This window comes from Lolium rigidum, chromosome 1 (genome assembly GCF_022539505.1).
Source record: "Lolium rigidum isolate FL_2022 chromosome 1, APGP_CSIRO_Lrig_0.1, whole genome shotgun sequence".
NCBI classification, from domain to species: Eukaryota; Viridiplantae; Streptophyta; class Magnoliopsida; order Poales; family Poaceae; genus Lolium; species Lolium rigidum.
In genome coordinates, this window is record NC_061508.1 from 144,358,665 (window position 1) to 144,385,785 (window position 27,121).

General features: G+C 41.5%; 1 protein-coding gene and 2 long non-coding RNA genes across 3 annotated transcripts; all 3 read right to left on the reverse strand.

The window, feature by feature from the left end:
• Positions 1–2,912: 2,912 nt before the first annotated feature.
• LOC124682527 lies at positions 2,913–6,738 on the reverse strand. The gene is made up of 4 exons (XR_006996318.1): positions 6,122–6,738; positions 5,925–6,045; positions 5,619–5,743; positions 2,913–3,326 (listed from the first exon to the last, which is right to left on the reverse strand). It is a non-coding gene; the product is annotated as an uncharacterized LOC124682527 (long non-coding RNA).
• Positions 6,739–7,614: 876 nt separating this feature from the next.
• On the reverse strand, positions 7,615–8,187 carry LOC124682528 (zinc finger A20 and AN1 domain-containing stress-associated protein 12-like). Its single transcript, XM_047217194.1, has 2 exons — positions 8,011–8,187; positions 7,615–7,923 (listed from the first exon to the last, which is right to left on the reverse strand). Exons 1-2 carry the CDS (start codon positions 8,185–8,187, stop codon positions 7,615–7,617), a joined length of 486 nt encoding a protein of 161 aa, XP_047073150.1.
• A 12,897-nt stretch (positions 8,188–21,084) lies between these two features.
• Positions 21,085–23,904, reverse strand: LOC124682529. Its single transcript, XR_006996319.1, has 3 exons — positions 23,670–23,904; positions 23,242–23,445; positions 21,085–21,121 (listed from the first exon to the last, which is right to left on the reverse strand). It is a non-coding gene; the product is annotated as an uncharacterized LOC124682529 (long non-coding RNA).
• Between the last annotated feature and the right edge of the window lie 3,217 nt (positions 23,905–27,121).

Genomic DNA, 27,121 nt, shown 5'->3' on the forward strand with positions numbered 1-27,121 from the left:
GAAGTCATGAATGGGTCATATATACAATCGATTTTAGGCAAATCCTGAGGCGTAGACGAAAGAATGAATGCACACAGATCGCCGAGGTGGCAATACGACATATCCGCACGCCGACAATTGGTCTCACCACCTTGAGCATTGTCTGATCTTTTGTTTGGTGTTCAAGTACTTGTCCTTCCAAAATAACGAGGTGGAATATATCTGGTGTCCATTTGAGTATGGAAAGGATCTTGAAAGTCAATGTACACAAAATAATAAATTTTTTCTTCTCTGAGTTATAACCTAAATAAAAAGGATTTCTTGGAAAACCTTGTAAACCATTAAAATTCATGGTAGAAATTATATATGAGATAATGTTAAAATAAACTACGGATTTCTTAGATAATGTCTGACTTATCAACATCCTCATGCTTATTATATGCTTGTTCCTGTGGATGTAGATAATATAAAAGTCTTAGATACTTAGAAACTATTGCTATGGTAAAATATATACTTTAGAGTTTGTTATCATAGATACAAAGTTCAGCTTCATCACAACTACTCAAAGTATAATAAATTCATTGTTAAGTAAATTGCAGCAAGCAATCATCATGTGAAGTAAAAATAAACTTTAATAATGTAAAATAATAACGAATTATGCACTATATTAATTTTTGAAAGTACTACGAACAATGATGCACACTTATGTGTGTGAAAGATGTGCATGTGTAAAACATATGCAAAGCTCATGCAAAAAATTATTGCTTCCGAAGCATTGGCCGACAAAGATCTTTAAGAGACTTGAATCTCTTGACTCAATAAAGTCTCTTCACTGAGGCTGGTCGTAGGGGGTAGGGGTAAGTATTATGCATATGATATTTGTGTATTTGTGTATGATACTATCTCTAGAGTGGGTAGTATCATAGAGTAGTATCATAGCTATGCTATATTTATCGCTTTTTAGAATTTCAATGCAAATTTTTGTAGAAGATTTGTTTGCCATTAAATTTTTCATGATATGCGCTATGATACAGTATCCACCTATGTTACTCTAATCTCCTCTATCCTCTTTAATTAGGCGCCACATCATCATTTTTGTGAAACCAATAGCTATAATACTAGCACTATGGCTAGCCTAAGAGAAGTACAGTAAAGATTAACACGTGCCAGAGCTTACTTGATTAACTGAATATAAAACATTCCCCACAAAAAAAACTGAATATAAAACATTTTAAGGGGGTATACCTCATGTTAACGGTTTATCATATATAGTGTGGAGTTCCATCTCACATATCATTAGCATTTTTACGGACTATTTTTTCTTGTTTCTACAATATCGCAATCATTAAGTGTTACTCCCTCCTTGCCAAAAATATAGTGAGTATAAGAATTTTAAAAAGTCAAACAATGTAAAATTTGACCACATATATAGGAAAAAGTATCAACATGTAGAATACCAAATCAATATCATTAGATTTCTCACGATGTATATTTTTATATAGTATTTATTTAATATGGTAGATGTAAATAATTTTCTTAAAATACTTGGTCAAATTTAACATTGTTTGACTTTTTGAAAACCTTATATGCACTACGTCGTGGCAAGGAGGGAGTACATAATGAATAAATGTGAACTTGAGGTTAGACTTGAATTGGGGCGTACCCCTTGAATAATCCAGCCATTAGAAGAAGGGCATGATGTGAATATCAACAAGCTTTTTTGATCAATTGGATGCTTCCACATATTAGCATAGATTCAGAAGCAATTCAATATCACTCCCAATTCCACACAAATGTACTACATAGCCTCTAAGAAAAAGCATTGTTTTCATACATATTATATACCTCCTCCGTCTAAAAATAGGTGTCCCACTTTTATACAGATATGGATGTATGTAGATGATTTTAGTTACAGATACATTCGTATCTACAAAATGTTAAGACATCTATCACCACTGCTTCTTGGATCATTGGAGGCCCCCGCGAAGGTCACCAGCCTATGCAGTTCTCGCCTGACGCGCCCACGGGGGCAGAAAAAACCTTCCCGAGGTACAAGGAGATCGCCTCTAGGAAGGTCGCGCCACGCTCAGCTGGAATCAGATTGTCAGGGTGCTGTTACAAAGCTGACAAGAGGGGAGTTGGATCGATCGGCTCACGGACCTTTGGTGGAGGATATTAAGAAGCCTCTGCAAGATTTTGAAGACGTCAAGCACGTGCGACGAATTTGCAATGAGGTCGCGCATAAATTAGCTAAAATAGGCTGCGAGAATAAAGTTGATAGTACCTGGAATGTTGTTCACCCAGGTTTTCATGTAACTCTGCTAGACAGTGATGCTGGCGATTAATGAAATTGCAGCCTTTTGATCTCAAAAAAATGCATCCCAGCGTGCCTGCGTGCGTAAGTGACGCTGCTCTCGATCGGCATGATCCGAACGAGCATGTCAAGAAAGCCACCGGCGGAGGGCTTGTGCTAGGTGCGTGGTGCGACTATTGCAAAGAAGCCGGATGTCTTGACAACGTTTCCACTCAAGACTCGCAGTTTGCCATTTCCGGTTTCCTTTGAGATGTATCGACTCCATTACTTATTGAGTGAGGAATTTACGATCCACGCAATTACTTAGATTGTTATATATCTAGGACGTGACTAGGCAGCATCCGAGTGCCAGTTTGCACATCTAAGCACTCATCTATAAAAGGAAAGTTTTCAATACCTAAAAATAGAAAGTTGAAGACAGCTAGCCGAATCACCCAAAAATAGTTCACGTGTGCATTTAATTTCATAAGAAGAAATTTTAAATAGTCATAACTAGTAGACCGTGCATCGGAATTGCAATCCGCTTTCACTGTTAGGCCTCTCGCGATGAGATCTTCGAAACTAGATCCTATTTGTACATGTTCTGACAAAAAATATATTTAAAAAGCAACTATGTTGTCGTGATAAATCAACTTTACTGTTGTAAAAAAACAACTTTGTACAAAAGTTGCTTACACTATATTTTTTTATACTTTATAGCCAATTTATTTTCTAAGGTACTTACTTAGCAACAATAGCCAGTAATGAGACTTGCAACATTACACTACTAGTTATCCATCATAGTTTCTAGTGCCGTGAGTAACTAGATAATTTAATAGCAACAAAAATACACCTTCATAACAAATCACTACACAACTAAGGCACATCGATATGCAACTTCCCGACAAAGATACACAACCTCACGATAATGATGCTAGCCGACTTAGTGCTACTACTATGCATCTTAGGTAGAATATGCACCCTCTTCTCATCCGGTATGGGAAGAAAAGTTGTCGTCACCTTTCGCATACCACACACATGCCTTGTGCTAGACCTGAAAAGTTGTAGTAAGCCAGATGTGGTGAGTGTGATGTTAGTAATGGATGTGACCAGAAATCAACAGCTGCTGCAACTAAACTAGATTGTCTAAAACAACGTGGTACATGGGATAAAAAGCAACTTAGCATTTTCATCGTGAAACTTTGCTTGTTCCAGCTACAACCCAGTTAAAAAATGGATGCAACTAAATTAAACGCTAGTGCAACAAAAACTAGGGGGTCTAAACCATCAACTTGCTACATGTGATAAAATCAACTTACCATTTTCATGATGCAACTTTGCCTGTTCTAGCACAACTTAGCTGGGACATGGATGCAACTATAAAATCAGATGCTGCAAGTATACTAGGGTGTATAAAATAGCTTGATTAATGGGATATAAGCAACTTATGAAATTGCATTATAAGATGGCAAAAAGACAAAACGAACTTTAACAAATAGGGGCAGGACTTGCAGTTGTATTAAGCTAAAGTGGATTGTTTACTTAATTAAATGAGATAAACAACTTAGTATAAGGTGAACAGCAATTAAGCTAACGTGTTCTTGCGTCTAATCAACCTAATAAGATGGTACATGGTACTTTACCATGTAGGCAAGTCAGAAAGATCAACTTAATTATGAAAGGTCAACCAACTTAATTGCAAGTTGCAAGTAACTTACCTACGATGATAAAATCAACTTAACTATGAAGTTTGGGTCAGAAAATCCAACTTAGATGACAAAACCATACTTGTGTGGAGAACCATCTTAGTAGGGAGTTGTTTTTTGCGGGAGGGTAATGCATTGTTGTGTAATCAACTTAATTAAAATGTACATGGTACATTACCACGTAGGAGATTCAACTTAATATCGTGGTGTCATAACCTTATTATCTATCCAGCTTATGCTAACATGGATAATCAACTTAGTCTCTACTGAAAGCAACTTAACTATGGTGACAAGACAACTTAATTGGGAAAAAGGAAAACAATTTCCTCCCGCAAAAAAATAAATAAAAATGCATATTAGGCCAATCAAGCTAATCAACTTAGTTATATCCTGGAAGCAACTTAACTACGGCCAATCGTGCTAATCAACTTAGTTATATCCTGGAAGCAACTTAACTATAGTGACAGGACAACTTAATTGTGAAATGGGACAATGAACCAAAGCAAAACAATTCTCTCCGCAAAAAAGTCAGAATGCAACTTAGGCTAATCTAGCTAATCAACTTACTTCTATGCTAAAAGCAACCTAACTATGGTGACAAGACAACTTTATTGAGGAAAGGACACTAAATCAAAGCAAAATAATTCACCCCTACAAAAATTAGAATGCAACTTAGGCTAATCTAGATAATCAACTTAGTTCTATGTTGAAAGCAACTTAAATACGGTGATAAGACAACTTATTTGAAAAAATGGGACATTGAATCAAAGCAAACAAATTTCACAACAAGAATGACATACCAACTTAGTTTTATGCTGAAACCAACATAAGAGGACCATGGTCATAACACGACCATCATGTCCCTGTGCATCATTACAAAACAAAAGCACATACCTCAAAAGCCAGTACTGAGGAAAAAAGGGCAATACTAATATAGAGACACAGACATATTTTGTTGCAGAAGATGTTGACTTTTATATATGCAAATCACCATTCCATCACTGTAGATTAAATATCTTCATGTACAAGAAGAAATGCAGGCTTGCATCATGAAAGGGAGACTGCACCTATCATGAGAAAATCGATGTGGCGACTCATTAGTATTTGCTGTTCTATTCTACAAGCAAGATGGATCTGATCTGAGCATTGAGTGTGTTCTGGTTTGTGGGTTTGCCCAATAGCTGGCTTGTGATTTCTATTCTTATATACATCCGATGAGCTGGGTTGTTTCAAGCTGGTACTCTAGTTGCTAATGTTTCCAAAAGAGTTTCTTTTAAACTTTTGCTCATCAGATGACACCACGCATAGGTTCTCACACAATAAAAAAATGCTACATACATGTACAACAACTTAGTAAGCGGTGGTAATTAACTTGATCTAAAAAGCAACTTATCATCTGGCCGATGAAACAGTAGCTGACTAATCAAGCTTGAACCTAAAAAAATGGGGATCTACACATACATGCTAGTGTGCCTTATCACCCCCATCTGAAAAACCCACGGAGTAGACCGATTACCACATGTTCCCATGTCCTATGAGTGTGTAATGCACATAATTTCCTCGCGAAAGAATACAACGGGAAAAATATACATGAAAATTATATGACAATAATCGGCGAGCCCAGATGAAGTATGAACTACCTAGTTGCTGACTTGCTGGTGATTTTGTAGATGGTTCTACCATATGAAGTTCAAAACAACTAGTTGATTGGGATTTTGTAGGGGCTTACATACATCGTACTCATTGCTCACTTCAAAGAATGACACTGCAAACAAAGATGGACAAAATATAATCCTCATAAGTTCGCCATGTTGCACATACAGAGTTCAAAATACAAACTGGAAGTAAGAAACCAGAATAACAAATATAAGATTGTACGGGACTCTTCCTGACGAAAAAATAAGTACTGTTATAGTTTGTTAATTGCACTATGTACTCCTTCCTACCAGGAGAAGCAGTGCTGTCGACAGAGTAGTTGGCAATAGGGATCACGATACAACTTGATCCTCCCCGTGCAATACTTGGTCTTGGTCGCCATCTTGGACGTGTTTTGCAAATTCATAGCATCTATAACAACAGTAAAAATATCACTGCTCCGTAAGATTGATATTAACACTGAAAAGAGTGTGTGTTGAATGTGTACCAGGTGTGCTGAATGTGTACCAGGAGTCCATGTGGAACAACCTCGCGTTCTCCACCTTGGACACTGGCCCGACCACCACCACCGGCTCAGCAGCCTTTGCCGGCGTGGTCTCCGCTGCGGAACTCCACATCTTTGGGCGTGGCCGCTCTCCGACACGGAGCTCCACTACCTCGCGCCACTTGAAGCCGAGATTCCAACACCTCAGGCGATGATTTCCCTCGACGAGACGAATCATAAAAATTCGGGAGAGACGGGAGGGGTAATTCATCCCTAGCATCGTCGCTGCTGTCGTTGGAGACGAGCAGTAGCAGCAGTAGCAGGTCGGTCTCCTCCTAGTCGCGGGGACGGCGCCACATGTGTAGGAACATGCCGGCGTCCTATGTAGGAAGATGTCGGCGTCTTCTCCAGGGTGGATTCACGCCGGAGCCGGGATGGCAGGAGCTCGCCGGATCGGATCGCCATCGAGCGGGGCAGCAGGGGGAGAGGGCCTCACCGCGTGGGATGGCGAACGGGGCGGGTGGCGGAGCGCAGGGAGATGCAACGCGATGACGGCGCTGCGGAGGACACGGAGGCGTAGGACGGCAGGGGAGCAAGCTAGGGTTTGCACGGCGGCGGGATTGAGGTTGCGCGGTGGTTACTTTTGTGGGGAAATCGAATGGGGGAGGCCGCCGGAGGGGAACACAGCAGATAGGCCACGAAGTCGCTGTCGGAACGGCGCTAAACGGAGTGAGGCGATATATGTTGGATTTTGATCGGACGGACGACAAGAGAGTGCTCGATGAGACCAAATAGCACCCGAGCGCTTTTTAGCACTTGGGTATATCTAATACTAAAACATGTCTAGATACATATGAATCTAGATAAATCTGAAACACTTAATATGAAATTAAGTGAGAATTTATGATTCGTAGTTGTACTATGTATCAAAATATTAAAACACGGTCTAGATACGTAGGATAAAACGTGCGACTTAAGGAGGACTTTACGACCTGTATGAGCTTGTAACAATCTCTGGATACCATCGAATTTACGACCTCTGTATGAGCTTGTAACAATCTCTGCATATACCATGGCCTATGTATGTACATACAATACGGAGTATTGCCAGTAATTCAACTTGGAGTGGTTGGCAAACACAAGTTGATCTTGATTAAGAAAAGCGGCTGATTGACTACCTGACGGATTAAGACATACTATGTTAAACTTGTGCAAAAAAGAAGCAAGAGGAATCTGGTACAATGGCATTGGCAACCTTGGATCCCAAATTAGCACCACACAAACATGTAAGAGAAGATCAACTCAGATGGAGTCATGGATTCATCGGAAAACAGAGATAACTAATCGAATATTTACAAAAGAGAAAATATCAACATCGACTATTCGATCGACCTGACGAGCTAGTTCGTGAAAGATCTAAAACGAGACTGATACTAGAAAAGACAACGATCGAGTAAACTAAAAACCCTGCATCTGTTTTCCAGCTCCCTCTGCCTTCAAATCTTGTCGAGCTTGGACGCCACAACCAGAGGGTTCTGCTGGGCGATCTTCTCCCGGTCGGCCTTCTTGTAGTCGAAGCTGCACGCATGCCCGTCCGCGTAGCGGTGCATCGAGCAGAACGTGCCACCACAGCGGCAGGCGAACCCCAGCAGCCGGACCTTCTTATTGCATGACATACACCTGGTTGGCGCCGCCTTCTTCGCCGGCGCCTCGGCCGCCGGAGCCTCGGCGGCAGCAGCGTCGGCAGCAGAGCCATGCACGTTAGCTGGCGTCTTTAACGCGAGGTTGGCCTCGTCGGTCTTGATCTTCTTTCCGTCGAAGACAGGGGCTGCTGCCACTTCGGTTGCCTTGATCTTCCCCTCGCCGACGGGGGCTGCTGCCGCTACGGTGGCCTTGGTCTTCTCATCGACGACGGGGGCTGCTGCCACTTTGACGGTCTTGAGGTGGATCAGGTAGCACTGGGAGCACATGTTCTTGGTCGCCGGGCTGCCGAAAAAACCGCAGCCGGTCGTGCACTGAGCAGGTCCGCTGCCGGCGGCCTGAGTCGACGAGTCCTGCCCGTGCGCCATCGGTCGACGTTGATCTAATCGAACAGGATGCGATAGAGGATCAATCGCTTCGTCGCTCGCGTACTACGGGATCTCGCGCTCGTGTGTGGATTCTTTCTTGGCGAGGCCCTGAGGGCATCCCTCTTGCCTTTTATATTAAGGTTCGCCGGTACGCGTGACAGCTAAATTCCGTGTCGTGTTAGACTTTTGACTCGGGTCCGTGCCGTCCGCAAGTTCGGACTCGGTGACACATATTCACCAAACTCTTTTTTAATGGTGAACAAGTTTTTTTTAGGAAGGAAATATTATTGGCGAGAAGATAGCAATTATACATGGACACTGCAACAATATAATATCAAGATCTAATCGAATTACATAGCTAAAAAAGCAAAAGACATGGATAACAAAAATAAAAATAAAACATGGAAGCGAACACGGTCTCGGAGCAGCAGCAAATAACTACGATGATTGGCAAGCAACACTTGTACTTTTGAGAAGTCCATTGTTGTCGATCTAACCATGAAAGATAGATTATGGATTTTCAATTCTCGTTTTTTTTATGGATTTTCACCTCAGTTTTGTCAATTTTCATACAATGCCTTCAATAAGAAAATAGATAGAAATTCATCATTACCAGGTACAACAAATGAAGGTTAGACATAGGGTCTCACCCTGGAAATCAAACTTAATATTCAAAGAGCACCACCAAAACTGAAGTCACCATGTATTCATGTCCCCCACTTGCCGAGAATACTGCTGCAAAGCATTGCTCGACAACTCACAGTCGCCTCGCACACTATTGTGGATATACTTCATAGGTGTATTATCGAAGTACGTAGATTTGGCAAATTCGGGTGGCCGATAGATGGTGGTCACTACTAGGAAATGCCTATTCAGTGGCGCATCACTATGGCATGTCAGTGCGTCACTATTATCACGCCACTGCTAACATTTAGTAGTGGCGCATTAGTGGTGCGTCATCGAAGGTTCTTGTGTTCATCAAGGATTGTCTAGTTCTTGGTTTGAGGCGTATCGTTCATCGATCCGTTGCTTGCTGGATTCGTTCCCTCTTCTCCAGGCTGCGTTCAGCGAGAACCTGGGGTAGAGAATCCTCCCAACAACGCGCTGAACGCAGCCTGGAGAAGAGGGAACGAATCCAGCAAGCAACGGATCGATGAACGATACGCCTCAAACCAAGAGCTAGACAATCCTTGATGAACACAAGAACCTTCGCAGCGGATAATATAGATAAACGGCAACGCCGTACCCGGAGGGATGATACACGTGAACACACGCAATGGGGAAACCCTAATCTTGAGACTAAACTTGTTCTACCCTAAACCCTAACCGTGCCATCTCCTTATATGAGAGGGAGAGGTGGCCGGCCGGCCCCCTTATTGGACCTAACCTAGTTCGACTTAGACAGGCCCAAGTCAAACAGACTCTATTAAAACCCTAGATGGCCCACAGCATGATCTGGCTACATTATTATCTCCTAATAACAAGATTATAATAAACTATTGGTACAACCTTAGACCCAAATATCATATCAATGGCTGTCCTAGAGTACCAGGCCCGGATATCCATATCATCCATCTTACTGCTAGGCATTTTCCTAATAGTGGGTGGTGGCATACGGCCCACTGGGCGACCTAGTTGCTGTTGATCAAGATAGAAGATATCCAGCCCAGGAACAAAGAGCCGGATCCAGCCCGATCTGCGTCAGGAGCCGGATCCGGCAAGATCCATGAAGGTAGCCGGATCCAGTATGACATTTTAGGTATAGGCGGATCCTTGACATGCACGATAATGTAATATTACATACTTAGACAAGATTGTATTCCGGCTAGGACTCTCCGTAGAAACCCCAGATCCTGGCACCTTTATAAGCCAGATCCCGGGAGCCCTAAAGGCACAATCATAACTCATTGTAACAACGCGAAAGCACCCATATAATTCGAGACAAGCAGCAATAGGCCCTGCTTCCGAGCAGCGTGTTTCTAAGCTGGGTAAATCGGGTACCGCCATCCTGATGGTGCTCCGCCCTTTGGCCCCCACTTCTTCTCCCCACCATGAGGATCCATTCTCTGGGATATTATCGAGTAGGCAACGACCCGCACGGTTTGAGGTGGTCATTATCGCAAAAATGAAACCGGGCGTTGGCACAAATGCTATGATGGCACAACATGCTACAAACCATCATCTTTCTTCCCATCTATTTTACACATACACTTAGGTGTCTGCGCACGCCCAGGGTCCTAAACCATGACCATGCAAGGCGAGTTGTCTCGCATCATCATTCCCCACCTCCGCCAACATTTAGCATTATCGAATTCGATATGAGCTGTCAGGATTGTGATTTCACCTTCGGATCCTTGTCAATCTCTCCGAACACGCCAAATTTACATTCCCCTATTGTCTCTAGCGCTTTGGTAATCGTAACGATGTACTTGTTGTGTCAACATGCTTGAAGGTGCTGACAAAAAAAAGGTGACATGTGGATATTGAAAGGACACAGATGTCGCCTAGAGGGGGGTGAATAGGCGATTTCAAACTTTTACGAGATGGGCTTAACAAATGCGGAATTAAACTAGCGTTTACTTTGTCAAGCCTAAAGCCTATATACTATGGTTCACCTATGTGCACCAACAACTTATTCTAAGCAATGGTTCACCTATGTGCACCAACAACTTATGCTAAGCAATGCAAGCAACTTATGTGATAGCAAGATATATATAACTTCAAGCACGATGGCTATCACAAGGTAAAGTGCATAAGTAAAAAAGCTCGGGTATAGAGATAACCGAGGCACGCGGGAGACGACGATGTAGCCCGAAGTTCACACTCTTGCGAGTGCTACTCTCTGTTGGAGCGGTGTGGAGGACAAGTCACTCCAAATGCACGAGGGCCACCGTATTCTCCTCGAGAATTCCCACCAAGAGGGATGTCCTCGATCCACTATGTAACATTAGGGAGGTTACCGAACCCGCACAAAGCTTGGGGCTATCTCCACAACTTAATTGGAGGCTCCCAACAAATTGCCACAAAGGCCTTGCCCTTGAAGAATCTCCACAACTAAACTGGAGTCCCCAAGAACACCACTAAGATGCCACAAAGGCCTTGCCCTTGAAGAATCTCCACAACTTAATTGGAGTCCCCAAGAACACCACAAAGATGCCACAAAGGCCACTAAGCCGTCTAGGGTTCAAAGACCCAAGAGTAACAACCTTCTTGCTTTCACTTCCACGAATCACCATGGAGAACTCAAACCGATGCACCAAATGCAATGGCAAGAACACCACAAAGATGCTCCAATCCTTCACTCTCAAATTCCAACAAAGCTACTAAAACTATTGGGGGAATAGGAGAGGAAGAACAAGAGAAGAACACAAAGTTCCCCAAGATCTAGATCTCAAAGATTCACTCACAAAGAGATGATTTTGTTTGGTCAAAGAGTGGATCTAGATCTCCTCAATCTTTCTCTCAAATAGATGCAAGAATCATGGGAAGGGAAGAAAGATCTCAAGCTTCAAAAGGTCAACAACAATGGAGGAGAGAGGCTTGAGAGAGAGGAGGAAGAAGAAGTCCAAGAGAGAGAGAAAGAGAAGCTTAAAAGGGGGGCACATTTTCTGCCCGTTGGGGCTGCCTCCATTTGGGGCCGGTAGTACCGGCCAGCTAGGGGCGGTACTACCGCCCATGAGAGCTATGCGTGAGAGGGAGAGCGAGGCATTGGAGCTGCGGGCCGGGAGGGGGAGGCCGGAGCCTCCGGCCGAGGTACCGGCCGGGGTACCGCCGAGCGCCCCAACCTCACTGGAAACCATCTGTGAGGCTCGGCCTGTTTTCCGGTACCGCGGGCGGTACCTCAGGAGGTACTACCGGCCGTGCTCGGGCGGTACTACCGGCCAGCCCAAACTCCTCTCTTTGGGCAAACTTAGAAAAAGCATAACTTGAGTATCCGGACTTCGATTTTGATGATCTTGGACTTGTTTCGAAGCTATTAACAAGCTCTAAAAGATCATGCAGGGAACCATCATATTCCAGCAAAGGAGTATAGAAACAAATGATGAAAGTTTTGACCTATCTAAGAAAGACATACCGGTAAAACCTCCAACCTCAAAAATGCAACAAGTTGCCCATGCAAAAACCATTCTTGATGAACTAGAGCTTGTCATGAGAATACGCACAAGCTCTAAAACATCACATGGATAAGATACAAATAACAACCAAGAAATATGATGCAAAGATGCAAAGGTTTGAGCTCTCCGAAGGATACGATCGAGTTACTCACTCGAGAGCCCTCTTGATAGTACGGCAACTAAACTATAAACCGGTCTCCAACTACACCATGAGACCGATGAGAAAGAAACCTATCAAGAGCAAACCTTAACCTTGAGCATTCCACTTGAGCTTGATGATGATGGTCTTGACCGCAACAAGATGGAACGCCTTTCTTGATTGTGCTTGCTTGATGAAGACATGCGAAATGCTCCCCCATACTCCACTATGGGAGAGCTCTCCCCCATACTCCACTACGGGAGAGCTTCTTCTTTGACGCATCTTCACATATCCATGATCACCATATGGATGGCAAGATTCAAGCATATGATCTCTCCGAGTTGGCTCATCTTGAACTTGCACTCCATTTCTTCATTCTTCATCATGTTGATGTCTTGAAGTAACTTGAGGGCTCACTTCATCTTCATCTTCATCTTCAAGACATACTTGACACTTGATATCCTTCATCAATTTCTCTTATTGCAACCTTGAAGCCAACATATGGTTCAAGCATTGCCTATGGACAACTCCTACAAATATAACTCAATGCAAACATTAGTCCATAGGGATTGTCATTAATTACCAAAACCACACATGGGGGCTCCATGCACTTTCAATCTCCCCCATTTTGGTAATTGATGACAATCTCTTTGAGAGGGTTTATATAAGGAATTTAAGTAACAAACAAGTTGAATATGTAGAGCAAACTCCCCCATAATATATGCATCTGTGAATGAACTTGACTTTCATTGCATATATTGGCATTCAAAGCCTAGTGGAGTTTTCTCTAAATATTCAACTATGCAAAGCAACAAGATGCAATGCAATAAAGGCATTTGCTTAAGCACAAAGCAAAGACATAACCAAATTCCCTTAAACCCTCCAAACTTCTCCCCCATTGGCACCAATTGCCGAAATGGGTGAAAAATTTAGAAGGCCCATATAGTGAGAGTTCCTACATACCGTGTGCATTCCTCATAATTTGAGTGGAATCAAATGCACGTATCCAATGACGAATATTCTGAAGGAATCTCACTATAGAGAGGATCAAAGATTGCAAAAAGATAACAAAGTCAAGAAGTCTCAACAAATGAAGCAAGCAACCAAATGAACCACAAAGAAGATACCAAAAGAAAGATAGATATTATGATAAGATCAAGAAGATTTCTCTACATAATATGAGGAAGCTCCCCAAGGTTTGTGCACAAAACTAGACAATTTGCATTGGAGTATAAAGTGCACAAACATGGAATCATCACTCCCATAATATCACTCAAAACAAAAGATACCAAGTGAATCAAACTCTAATGATCACCACAAAATAGTGCCTTAAATAAAATGAGGAAGCTCCCCAAGGTACATGCATAAATTAAAATATTGTATTTGAATACAATATGCATAACATGGAATCCTCACTTCCATAATATCATTTAAAACACAAACATTTGCAAATAGATCATAGATTGAAAATAAAGCTTAACACTTGCAATGATAAAATAGTTGAGCAACAAGTAAGAGGCACCATAATAACAGGTTCAACCAAGAAAATATGTGAAAGGCATGATAAAGCATATTATAAGACTATTACAAGGATGAGCAAAAAGCATCATCATAGTCTTCAATGAATTATATTGCTTAGCATGACCAATCAACACGCAACAAAGAAATAAGATATCAAATGGAGACGTATCATCTCTTATGTGTATAAGTTTCTCTAAGTGGGCAATATCACAAAGATATTTATCCACAAAGAAACATGCACACACCAAATAGATACACAAGAAAAATAGCATGATATCCAAGACGAAGTCATGCAATATACCAATAAGATTTTTTTTGCTTAATAGCATGGCCAAAAGCTCAATTTTATCTTACTGTACATTCATGAACTTCAACCACAAACAACTACAATACATCACAAATATCAACAAGGGATAGAAGATAGTTGGGATGCATTGAGAAAGGCAACAAGTATCACAAACTAGGATACCAAAAGAAATAACTAAATTTGCACTTTCATCTATATTGCACACGTGAAAGTCTTGAGGAATTGATATGCAATAAAATTGCTAGATAGGCATAGTTGGGATGGATGAATCATGAGCATGATTTAATATACTTCCCAACAAATGCACTTATCTCAAATTACTCACATTCACAATAAAGAGGTTTCATTAAGACTTTTGCAAGAAGCACAATATTTGCAAATCAAGAGATTCATGCCTAGATGCAACCACATGGTTGGATGCTAGAAAAATATGCATGAGAAGATACTTGTTACCGAGATAGCATTGGTGTGGATGTAGTAGATATGTGTTCGTTGACCATCCTAGCTTGCCTAATGTTGCCATTGAGTCACCACTTCTTTCCAAGAGTGAGCCAAGCATCGAATGCATGTCCATTGTACCTAACACAAAGGTAAGTACAAAATGGTCCCCAAACTAATTGGGTCCGAGGTAGTTAGACACACTACAGCATATAGGACAAACTCCACAATTCTATGTGCATATAGATATGAAATTGAACATCATGCACATCTTAGCCAAATTAGGATTTGATGGAGTTTACCCTATATATTGGATCAAAGAAAGTAATACATGCCATAAGATATACATATATTAAATATGCATGCACAATACTTTCAAGAACCAAAGGAAGATACAATTTGGACAAAACACCAAATAAATCAAGAGACAATGGTTGCCCAAATTATATCAAAGAATCAAATCAACACAAGATTGACTCCAAAGACTTATCTCATTATAAGAAGCTAATTAAGCCTAAGCACAAAGGAATGAGATAACCAACTCCCAAGAGAGCAAGGTTCCAACAAAAAAACCAAACCCTCGACACTTCTTATGATGGCACAAAGTACCAAAAATAAAATTTTATATCTCCCAAAATCAAATTTTTGATAATGATCAAGAGATGTTAAGCATTCTAACAAATATATAAGAGCTCCCCCAAGATTAGTGCATTATCTAGGATTTTTCATATGAATATAGAATGCACAAAACTAGGATCATCACGCTACCTATATCTATTAAAATGCTAAGAAAGTTTGAATAGACAAATTAGATCCATAAATGCAAGGAAGACACATGGGAGTCAAAGCAAAACAAATTCATGGCAATAAATAAGGCAATTTGAACACAAGAGCCAATGTAGATAAGATCAATAAATATCTACCTCATAATTGATTACCACTTGTCCTAGGACAATAGGTATTAGGAAATATTTCCCGGTGGTAGTTTGTAGGTATACATAAGATCATATTTACAACAAATAAAGCATATGGTAAAAGATAAGATTTAACCATCATGCAAAGAGAGTTTCTTGATAGCTTCATTTAGTCATACCAACATGCAAAGCAATTAATAGTATTCATACCAACATGCAAACCAATTAATAGTATTCATACCAACATGCAAAGAAATTAATAGTATTCAGACCAACATGCAAAGCAAGTAATAGTATTCATACCAACATGCAAAGAAATTAATAGTATTCATACCAACATGCAAAGCAATTAATAGTATGACTTGAAGCACATGGTTTTCCAAAAATGTATTGAGGGACATGTTGTGAAAAACCATGCCAAGAAAAACTTTCACAAATAAGATCCACAAAGATATTAGCAATGAAGCCTATTTAAGCAAATTGGAACTTGTTTGAGAAAACATGCCACATAGGAGAGAGATAATATACGGTATCAATTCTATGTGACACAACCTCAAAAGTTCACATTTTCTAGGCTTGTAATATGCACAAAGCTTATTACTCCCCCATAATGTGATAAGGATTTTATTTTCACAAGAGGCAAATAAGATCCAACTAGAGATATTAATGGACATTAGAATTTGAATTTCTCATGAAGATGGCATACCACATAGAGACTAGATAATATTGCAATATCAATTCTAAGTGATATTCCTCAGGTACACACATTGTTTAGGATCATGAAATTCCCAAAGGAATATCACTCCCAAAATGGGATAGTCCATTAATCGCTCATAAGAGCCATATAAGATACAACAAGATGCAAAGAGGCTCCAAGACAAACACAAATACATGGTGTGCAACCCAACATGCATAGACTTGATTTATTAAGCAAAACAATTTAGGAAGCACAACATATACAAACACATGTTAGGAACAAAACTAACACATGCAAAGGGGCGAGTAAGTTTCAATATAAATGAGTTGAGAACATGTTACCGCAAGGAGGAACATTGAATATATGATAGAAGCAAGATAACCAAAAGACTTGGCTTGAGATAATATAAATGATGAAGATCCCTTAATTCTTCATGATGTAGCCAAGTCTCCAATGCCCATCCAACAAGCACCTATTGATCAAGTTTTGGATTGTTGGTCCCCAACTAAGTTGGGTCCTAAGAGGTTAGTCACAATAGGCTTGGCAACCCAAATGGTTCTTTTCTTGACACCACTTTGAACACCAACATATTTAGCAAACACATTTCCACCCTCATCCTTACGAAGAGAATAAACATCATCAATGGTGATAGAGTTGGATGAGGTACCAATAGTGTAAAAGGAGGAGATGTGGCCCTTCTCGCGGCATATGTAGCAAGTTCTTTTCTTCTCCTTCTTCTCACTAGATTTCTCCACAATGGGAGCATTGGCTTGATTCTTCTTGGGAAGTAGCATTTCTTCAACTTGAGGTTGAATATGAGTTTGAGCTTGAGGCCGCTTCCCTTTTTTTCTTCTTCTTCAAAGGGCAAGATCTAACATGATGCCCTTCAATTTTGCACTTGAAGCAAACAATTTTGGCCGGGTCTTTGACTTGTACTTGGCCCTTCTTCTTCTTGTTGTTCTTGGACTTGTTCTTGTTGTTGGAGTTGAATCCAAGTCCACTCTTGTCATTGGGGGATTGTTGCACACTCAACATCTTGTCAAGTTTGCATTTCCCTTCATGACTCTTTACCAAGTTGTTCTTCAAGGAAGTGACTTGGGCCTTGAGCTCTTTAATTTCCTCTACATGATGAACTATGTCAAAGCTGACCCTTTTTGCCGGAAGGAGATCGATTTGGGCACTGTTCCTTCCACGTTTTCCTCCAACCATGTTTATCCACGTACGTCTTTTTCCTGTAGCTGGGCGAGCGGTTCCTGCAGATGCGCCAGGTTGGTTCCTTTTTTCTTCTTTTTTTCCATACGTACAATCTAATTTTACCGGAAGGCAGCCGGTCAATCCATCAATTGCGTGCCGGTTTCCTTCTTTTCCTACCCTTTCGTTCACCTCCAATTTTCGGTATCTCCGGTCTTCACCGATCTTGCATGCTTTTCGGTCTTCAGGTGCATTCTCTTATTGACACGTACCTCTTTAACGTGTCCATCTCTCTCCATCCTACTTTTCAGGCCTAATTTGCCCAGCTGTTTTTCTTTTCCCACAAATTGCCCTCTCCTTGGTTTGTGCATACTTACCTGCTTTACAGGTGCACATCGGAGAGTCCGGCGTTTCTTCCTTCATCATGTTCTTCCTGGATTTCCTTGCTTCGTCTTTGCCAGGTTCTGATCGGTTTGATTCCCTTCTGCTTCTTCCCCATTATTTCTGTCCCTTTCTCCTGAGTTCATCCTCTTTGTTGGAGGTTTCGGTATGAGCAGGGATGGCGGTCGTGGCCGTCCGCGAGGCCGGCCGGCTTCTGCGTCATCGCCTCTGCCATTACTTCGAACGCGGTGCCATGGGCTGGGCGACCTATCTTCTGTCCCTGCTTAGCTGCCGTCCTTTCCGTTGCTTCCGCCGTCCGTGCCGCTGGCTCCACCATCCGTGCCCCTGCCTCCGTTTTTCAGCGCTGCATCACCGCTGTGGCTCGATCAGGTGTCTTTTAGGTCGTCAGGCTGTTGCTCATAGCATTCCCTCGAGCATGGCCGAGGTTTCTCGGCCGATGTTGCTGATGTCGGCGCCCCAGATGTTGATTCAGTCGCTGCTGCCGCCTGTGATTGCTCTGATCATCTGCCATCTAGGGTTTCTGTCTTGCTTCCTGCTGATTCTTTGGCTGTTATGCAGCCTGGTGGAGGTGTAAGCCCGGGAACTGGTCGTCGGTGTGGACGACCATGTTCCGCTTTGGTTCCTCCAAACTCCACGCCAACATCGTCATTTGCAAGGTGTTGCTCCCGCTGCCGTTGTTGGCCGTGGCTGTTCTTCGACAATTCTGGGTATTCCTTCTCTGCCTGCTGCCTCCGGTGTTCCTCTGCTGGCTGGTGGCTCTGTCCATTCTTCTTCGCCTGTGCATGGTCAGAGTGTTGATTCGTCGGTTCATGCTCTCTGTCGGGTGGACCTGTTGTTGATCGTTTCGTTGCGTCCCGGCTTCGTCCGCTGTTGCTTCTTCCAGGCAGGTTTCTTCATAAGACACTCTTGCATTGCATGTATTGTCCAACATAGAGGCTCCGAGGCAGCAGGTAAGGTTAGGCAAGCACATTGTTGAAGATGTTCCTGATGCTCCTGTCGGTGGTAATTCCTTCTTCTGTCTTGCCTGTAGTTTCTTCTACCTCTGCAGTTTCAGAATTCTTAGATTAGCGATGCTGGTTAGTAGATACAGAAGCAACCAGATAGGTGGACCAAATCAAACAGATGGGATGTTGATGTTAGTATTTCCTGCAGACAACAATTATTCCAACAGTTGTATTGTACTTCTATGATCTTAGTTAGTTCTACTGTTGTTTATTGTGTTCCTACCGTTTTCTCTCATGCAGCCGGTTTTATCTTTTACATATATGCACTGCGAATGTTCTCACGGTTTTTGTCTTCCAAACTATATGGGAATTGTTAGATGGTCTCTTTTAGCTGCAGAGGCTGTGTTGTTGTATTGCACACTGATGATGGCTGCTTTGCTTTACAAAATAAATTTATGTGACTTTCCCATATATTTTGTTTGTAAAGCAAAACTGAATAAAGGTACATCAATGGACGTTACACATGATGCTGGGATGCTAAATCAGTGATAGTACTACTAAAAGATGTAGGATAGCGGTGTTCATCTATTAAGCTGCTCATCTATCAAATCGATGCCAGTTTTATGAGTTAGGATGCTATGTTCACATGGTTATGGTGCTGAACCAAATCCACTGCTTTATGCATCATGGATATACTTATAACATATACCGTATTGAATGAATACATAGAAGGTAACTCCTTCACATAATGTAGTGTAGTTGTATTGCCGTTTAGGCAGGTTCACATGCCTGGGTTTTGTGTTCTGCAGTCAGCTTAGCCTGGGGCTTCACGGCCTCCTTCTATATGAGGCTTTGTTGGATACTATGCACCTGTTGGGGCTAACTGCAACATCAACCTCCCACTTATTTTCTCGCTTTTTATCTTCACATGTTCAGCATGATTGTAGTGGTATGCACTTGCAACCATCGTCTCTCAAACAGTAAGACACTGGTAATGTTTGAAAGGTATACTTCGCATGGATTAGAGAGATTTTCCAAGGGCGGGCACATCTTGCTAATGCAGGTGAGCAAGCACTCCATCCCCATCTTGCTACTCTTTTTAGATAGAACTTCTAAAGCATGGAGGCTAGAGAGTTCACAAATCTGTTGTACAAGAATATTGTAGTACTACACCATTCACACGCAAAGAACTGGCGAAGTATCATAATCAGTTACAGTGATGCATTTTTTTGCATGAAGGTATAATTTTGAACTTTATAAGGCTTTAAAAGGAAAAGCTTCAGCATGACCCATTCATATATTTCAAATGGTGGTCTACATTACCATTCCAACAGAAATTGAACTCATTTCAAATTGCCAAGCTAATATATTCTATTTTTTTGGGACTGATCACTAACTGATTAATGTACTGAAGAAACCATTACTTTGATGGGTATATCTGGATATTAGTCTGCCTTTACCGGCGATGATCGAGCAGGCTTCAGGGCTACAGAAACATGGAACTATTATTATGTTGATCGAGTTTGCCTAATTCTGAAACAAAGGTACATTTCTGAATTCACCTTCTTGAACTATCTTTTCTTTATGTGTGAGCACCCATGGGAATTCACCCCGACAAGCACATGAAAAAAATGCAAATTTCCCACATAGATGAAGTGAACTTCTCAACTAAAAAATATGCATTATCCAAAGTATGTGGTATTCGAGCCCTATTTGTAGAATGTTTTACTGTTACTTCTTTCTGTATTTATCCTAGGTTGAATGATGCCACATGGTATACATGAAACAAGAATCCTATGGGTCAGGATCAAATTGATCTTACTTGGCCATGACTTGATGAAAGTTTGGGAGCAAGAGGAGTTGCTAGAGCTCCACCCAAACTATGTTCAATTTTCGCATCCTCATCATACCTACAGTGGACAAATGAGATGCTCCATAATTATAGTTTGAGGGAAATATTTGACAAATGGAAGTTGATGTATATATATATATATCTATATATAAACAGAAGCATTCAAGGTTCCAGCATGGACTCAGTAATTTATCTTGCGTGATTTTATATGGAGAATAGCAATAGCGTGTACAGAAGGATAAACATGAGGTTTCCCTGCCACTTAGTACTGGACTGAACTGGTACTTTTTGATTTGCAGTAGAAAAGACACTGAATGCTGTACAGAATACTCACATATATCCAATGGCATATCTGATAAGAACCACGATCCTGTTCCTTACATAATCATATACCCTTAAGAATCCACTTTGAACCTGAAATGTAATATGAACTTGAAATGTAATATAACCTCAAATGTAATATGACAAGTTGGTAACAAAACAATGTTCTACACATCATAATCAGATGAACGTTCAAAAATGCATTGATGCCTATATTTAGTACTCGAGGCAATCTCACCAAGCAAACATAGGTACTTGAAAACTTAAGAAAATACAACGCATGTTCCCTTGCAGATTTACTAATGGGATGCTTCCGACGAGCAGCAAACATAGGTACTTGAAAACTTAAGAAAATACTCCCTTGCAGATTTTCTAATGGGATGCTTCCGACGAGCAGAGAATTTCATCCACCCAGGTTATGTTTCTTAAAATGAGGAATTCAATATTTTGTAGTTTGAGACTGTTCCCTTGCAGGTTTTCTAATGGGATTTTTCTGACTAGCAGAGTACTTTCATCTGCCTGTGTTGCATTGTTGACATGGGAAATTCAATGTTTGGAGTTTCAGATGTCAACAGCAAGCTGAAAGGTAAAAGCATTGAACACATCTATTTTATGCTTGCTGGGAGATAAACCTAGCCTGTTTCTGTACAACAGGTTTCTGTTGCCGTTTTTTTGTAGAGGTTTACACTATACGAAACTATTTGCTGGGCATGTATGAATTTATCATGAAGTATGGTCTGTGTCTCTATCCTTTATTTCAGAAACACAAGAGCAGTTTCTAGATTGCACCATGAGGGTTATATCTGCAATAGTTACTGAGTTACCGCATAAAGTGTTGAGTATCTCTAACATGCATCTGTAATAAAATGTCAGGCTGAGATTTGTTTACTCTTCCTAGGTACACCCCTTTTTTCTCAAACAAATTTGCAACCAAAAAAAGGACTCTAGGATTAGCTTGTGCTTGATTCTCGCATCAAGTGTCGTTTTCGTTGTGTAGTTTGTCATCTCTCTACCCCCAAACGGCACTTTCAATAATTCTGGATATCGGGGACTTTCAGTATTTATGTTCTGAGAGAAAAAAAAATTAGCTTCTACACTAATTATATGAATGCTTATTAGCCCTCATTTCATGTTTCCTTTTACATCTCCCGGTGTTCACCTTTGCATTAGTGTTAATATTGCAAAATGTTTTCAAAATTTATGTTGTAGCAGCTCACAAAGCTATTTCTTTGCTTCCTCCTGATGATGATCCTACATCTCTACTCCCAAGAATGCTCAGCTATATAATCATGATACAAAACATGAATTTGATCATATAAGAATATATCTGGTGCCGATGGGGATGAGGAGGAGAAGATCACTCAGCTAGAGGATCAGCTGTTGCCTCCTACTCTCCATCCACGGCGACAGAGGGAAGAATTGGATTCTCCTGAGTTGCAAGGTAAACCCTCGCCACCGGTGCCAGCACAGGGATCGGAGACACCTGACCTTGCAACAGTGGATTACTATATAACATGTACTTTCTATTACTACATGTTGCATGCACTGAAGCTCAGCTATGTAGTTTTACACGTGTCCGTATTCTGTGATATTAGCTTTTGCATGTAAGATGTTATGCAGACACCTTATCGGCCAACATAGATATACTTGCCTTTCACTTTTAATCAATGTTATTGTAAGTGAGACCATGCTTAGGATGGTATATTTTCTCTTCATGGTTCTATTTCTGTGTTGAGTTTTTATGAATTATCGAGTGTATTATATTTTGTTGCCTTCCACGATGCAGCAACTGATTATTTGAGAATTATCCCTGAGCAGGACTATATGCAGGAAATTCATTTTTAGTATTTGCAGGCATGAACTGTGAATATGTGTCATTAAGGTTGATTCTGGCAGTTGATGGACTTACGAATGCAGCTTAGGTTAGGTAAAGTTACGGTACATTTGGTGGCTCATATTTTCTGCATTGTGTTACTCTACCTGGAAAACTACCATTTACGCCATGAGTCTTTGTACCACTCCCTGCTGTTGTAATCAACTTGCTTGGTAATGACAAAAAACTTAGTATCTCGACCAGTCAAATTTTAGGAAAACTGACAACATACAGTTATTTTCTTTAGCTGGACAAAAAGGAATTTAGAAATAATCGGTGCGATCAGTTACCATACGCAAAGGAAACTTCAACCGTGCTAGCTGCAGAAAAAGACACGTACCAGCTGGTGATAAACCAATTCCTCGCCTTTGACCAACTTCACTTTGTCCGGATCACTTTGTACCGGATCAACTTAATTCACCTTCTGGTGCTTAACGATATTGATCTCGCTGACTTTAATCTTATCCTTCGGGAGCAATTTCTATGCTCTGTATTTTGCTTCTGCTTGACAAAGGATTTTGCCGCTCCCTGCTTGACTATGTTGCTGCATATGTAAATAGGTGGTGATTACCGTGTCTTTCTTAGACGATTTTTGGTTAGCTATTTAACATGCATATAAGGTCTTAACTTACTCTAAAAAAACGTAGGCAAATATGGAAGCCAAACATTCTAAAAAGAACAAACACTCCAACAGCACATTTATATGCTATCAAGACTGAGTCTTCGTTACACCTTTTTCAAATACCTGTATGTGAACTATATACTTACTTTGTTACTGAATACAGCCAGATGATGTCCCATGGGCACAACCTGTAAAACATGATGGGGTATGTCCTTGAAAGCTGTCGTTGCACTTGATTCCATGATATAATCCTTTTGTGCATATTATTGCTCTGCTACCAGCACAGCTGTAGCGAGATAGTCAGCGAGATAATCATCAGCTCATCACCTCCTCTTCCAGCAGCTTTGCCCACGGGAGCCTCTTGCTTTCTCATTAGGAGTATAAAGAATCTGACAGTAGTGCAGGGAATGAATTCAGCAACCTCTCCCCGACTGCAATACTCATATGGTCACAGATCAAGATCGATCGAACCTAAAATCGGGTAAAGTACTCAAGAACAGATGAAGTTACCTCATTAAACCGACGAGGACGCGGAAGACAAAAGCCCATGAAAGGGCATGGAGCACGGCGGCGCCGGAGCCGATGCATGCGATGTTGGCGTACGGGACGGCAAGGGGACGATGCAGCCCGAGAAACTCGAGCTAGCTGCCCGCTTGGGGCTTGCCTGGGGTCGACGAGGGGTCGCCAAGGAGCTGCGCAGGCGTGAAGCACCATGCCCCCACGCTGCCGAAGATAACAGTGCTGAGATTGAGAGATCCACAGCGGCCCTGGGCTCCTGCAGGGGCCAAATCGATGGAGGCGCGGCATAAATTACGGCCACGCAGCCGGTGGGATGAAATTGGCAGCGGATGGGAGCCGGCTGCTCAACGGATTTGGGAAGGGGGGAGGGAGGATGTCGGTTACGGCCTCACGGGGCTGTGGTCCAGAGTGAGAGCTGGGCAAGTGAGGAGTGAGGAGGGTAGTTCGCTCAAAAAAAAAAAAAAAAGGAGTGAGGAGGGTAGGCATGTCGCTGTCGGTCGAGCAACTCGGAAGCGTGTCCCGAGTCCCGAGTCCCGGATGAATAGGCAGAATGCTAGCAACCCTTTTCCTGTTTTTTCTTTAATTTCTGCTAGCGACCGAACAAGTTGTGTGGTATGGAGGTTGACTGTTCATACGATTTCCTGCCTTTTTGTTTTCCTTTTTTCACTTAAGCGATTATTTCCTACTATGTGAATAGTTGATTGGTGCAAATATTTTTTCCTCCCGTGATTTCGATCAGGGCCACGTTTCTCAGACTCTCCTTTCCTAGGCTCATTTTCGTAGCATGCATCCCGTAATAGCATTATTGTACATATATGGGAAAATTGTTACGGGTCAAGGTCGATATCTCTGGAGCCATCACCGTGGCCCAAAGAAACACGAGGAAACGGATTTGCAACAAACTCTTTCCACCAACATCGCTCTTTAAGGAAATTCCGTACCAAATATTCCTTAGTATAGCATTTTGTTGATACAATCCTACATGATGTGTTTTCTGATTACGTGCTTCTACGGCGAGTCTTATAAATTAACCACTACATATTTTTCATTAGTTCATATAAAATAAGAGCTGATTATCTGAAGTTCATTGCATCATCATAGTCAAGAAACGGGGCCAAAACTCTAGGTGTCTACATATAGCAGCAACAAGTGTCTTAATTTCACAACCATAGGCAATAATATTTAAATTCGAATACAGATGATAATTATCATTTAGCATCAGTTGTTGGTCTCACTGCTGCTACCGCTTGAGCTATTGGCTTCAAGAAAATCATCAAGTAATTTCTGTTAATATTGTTTGAGTCATCAATTCAAGACACAAAAGTGACAGAGTTAACATTGTTAAGACATTTCATTCGTGAAGAAAGCTACCATATTCTAGCATGCCTAGGGTCTCCATAATATACCTGCAGTCTTGAGTTTCATCTCTATTTATTCGGCTACATAACATATCCTCCATAACATATCTTGATTTGAACATAATGATTATTCACATATGGCTTAACCATTTAATGTATCTGTGTGTGAGAGAAAAGGATCGGGAATGAGAAGTCACGAATCGGAATTGTGTTCTGTGTACATTAAGTGTATGTGATTGATGAACAAAGGGGTAAACCATATCCTACAAAATGATATGATGAACTATTAATAATTTCATTTTACGGATATTTGTAACATTTAGAACATACAGTTAACTCTATGTAATTAGTGCATTTTGAAATTAGTATTTAAAAGCTATGGCCACCGAGGCTCCACCTTCTGTTGCGCTACCTCCAACAACCAGCCGTCGATCTCCAGTCCCCGCTCGCCCTCCGTTTTACCAAGCCAGCGTGGTCGCAGTAGACAACAGTGAGGCGCCCTAGATCCCCACCTTCTTACGTCGTCCCAACCACACCTCCGCTGGCCGGATCCTATTGTGCTCCCTGCTATGCACTCCAACACAACCAACACCACCACCGCTGCCCCTTCTGCCACCGCCGACAATTCTCGCTTCCGCCTAGAGCCGATCCCGGTCGCTGCCCCGTCCAACGCTGACCCCGGCCAACTTTGCCCAGTCTCCACCTCACCGGCCACAGCACTTGCGCCATCGTTGATGCCTCCATGGCCCAAACCATCCTCCGTGGAAGAAGAGAAGACAAGAGTAGGTGTCTTTGTTTTCCTTGGAACATCACGATAGCCACTCACTAGCTCCCTTTCGTTGACCTACTTATTTCAGACAGCAGCCTCACATCAGCAATGATGCATTACAACCTAGATGAGCCATGCAGAAATGGCCTTATCTAGGACTTAACTCAACTTAGTCTCTCAAATGCACAATAAAAACACCCTAACTAAGCCACACAAAAAACTACACATCAACACAACTACGTGTACACACAACCAACCGATGCAGCTCCTACAACGCAACCCATCCACATCCACGCAACCCACCAAAAGAAACTCCATCTTTCAAAAATATTGTTAAAACAACCTATACACTATCAACAACCAAAAACATCCCCTCAAAAAAAAAACAACCAAAAACATCAAAAACATGAAACCCACCCCCATGCAAACACTACTACGAAACACAAAATACATCTCCCACACGGCAACAACACGGGCGCGGCGTGCGCCGCGCCGCAAACTTACTAGTGGTTAGTAACAACACAAGTACTAGAGGAAGTAGAACCTTCATTGTTAGAGCAACAAGGCAAGGAAGATAATTTATCACAAGATTTAGCAATACTATGAGTGGATGAATTACTAGGACTAACACATGACAATATAGCATTTTGAGTAGTAGTGCTAGTATCCACATGAGGCTCACAAGGTGTTGCATTTGATATGATAGCCTCATGAGCTAACTTTAGCCTATCATGAGAAGCTAGAAGATCCTCATAGGATCTAGAAAGCTTTCCATGATTTTCTTCCAATTTCCCATAATTGCTAGTTAGCAATTTAAGTTGAGCCCTTAGCTCAACATTCTCCTTCAAGATAGATGCTTCACAAGAAGTAGAGTTAGTAGCACAAGAATCATTATTAATAGCAATGGGAGAAGGCAAGTTGTCATGCTCTTTTAGATAAGAAGTTGTAAGTT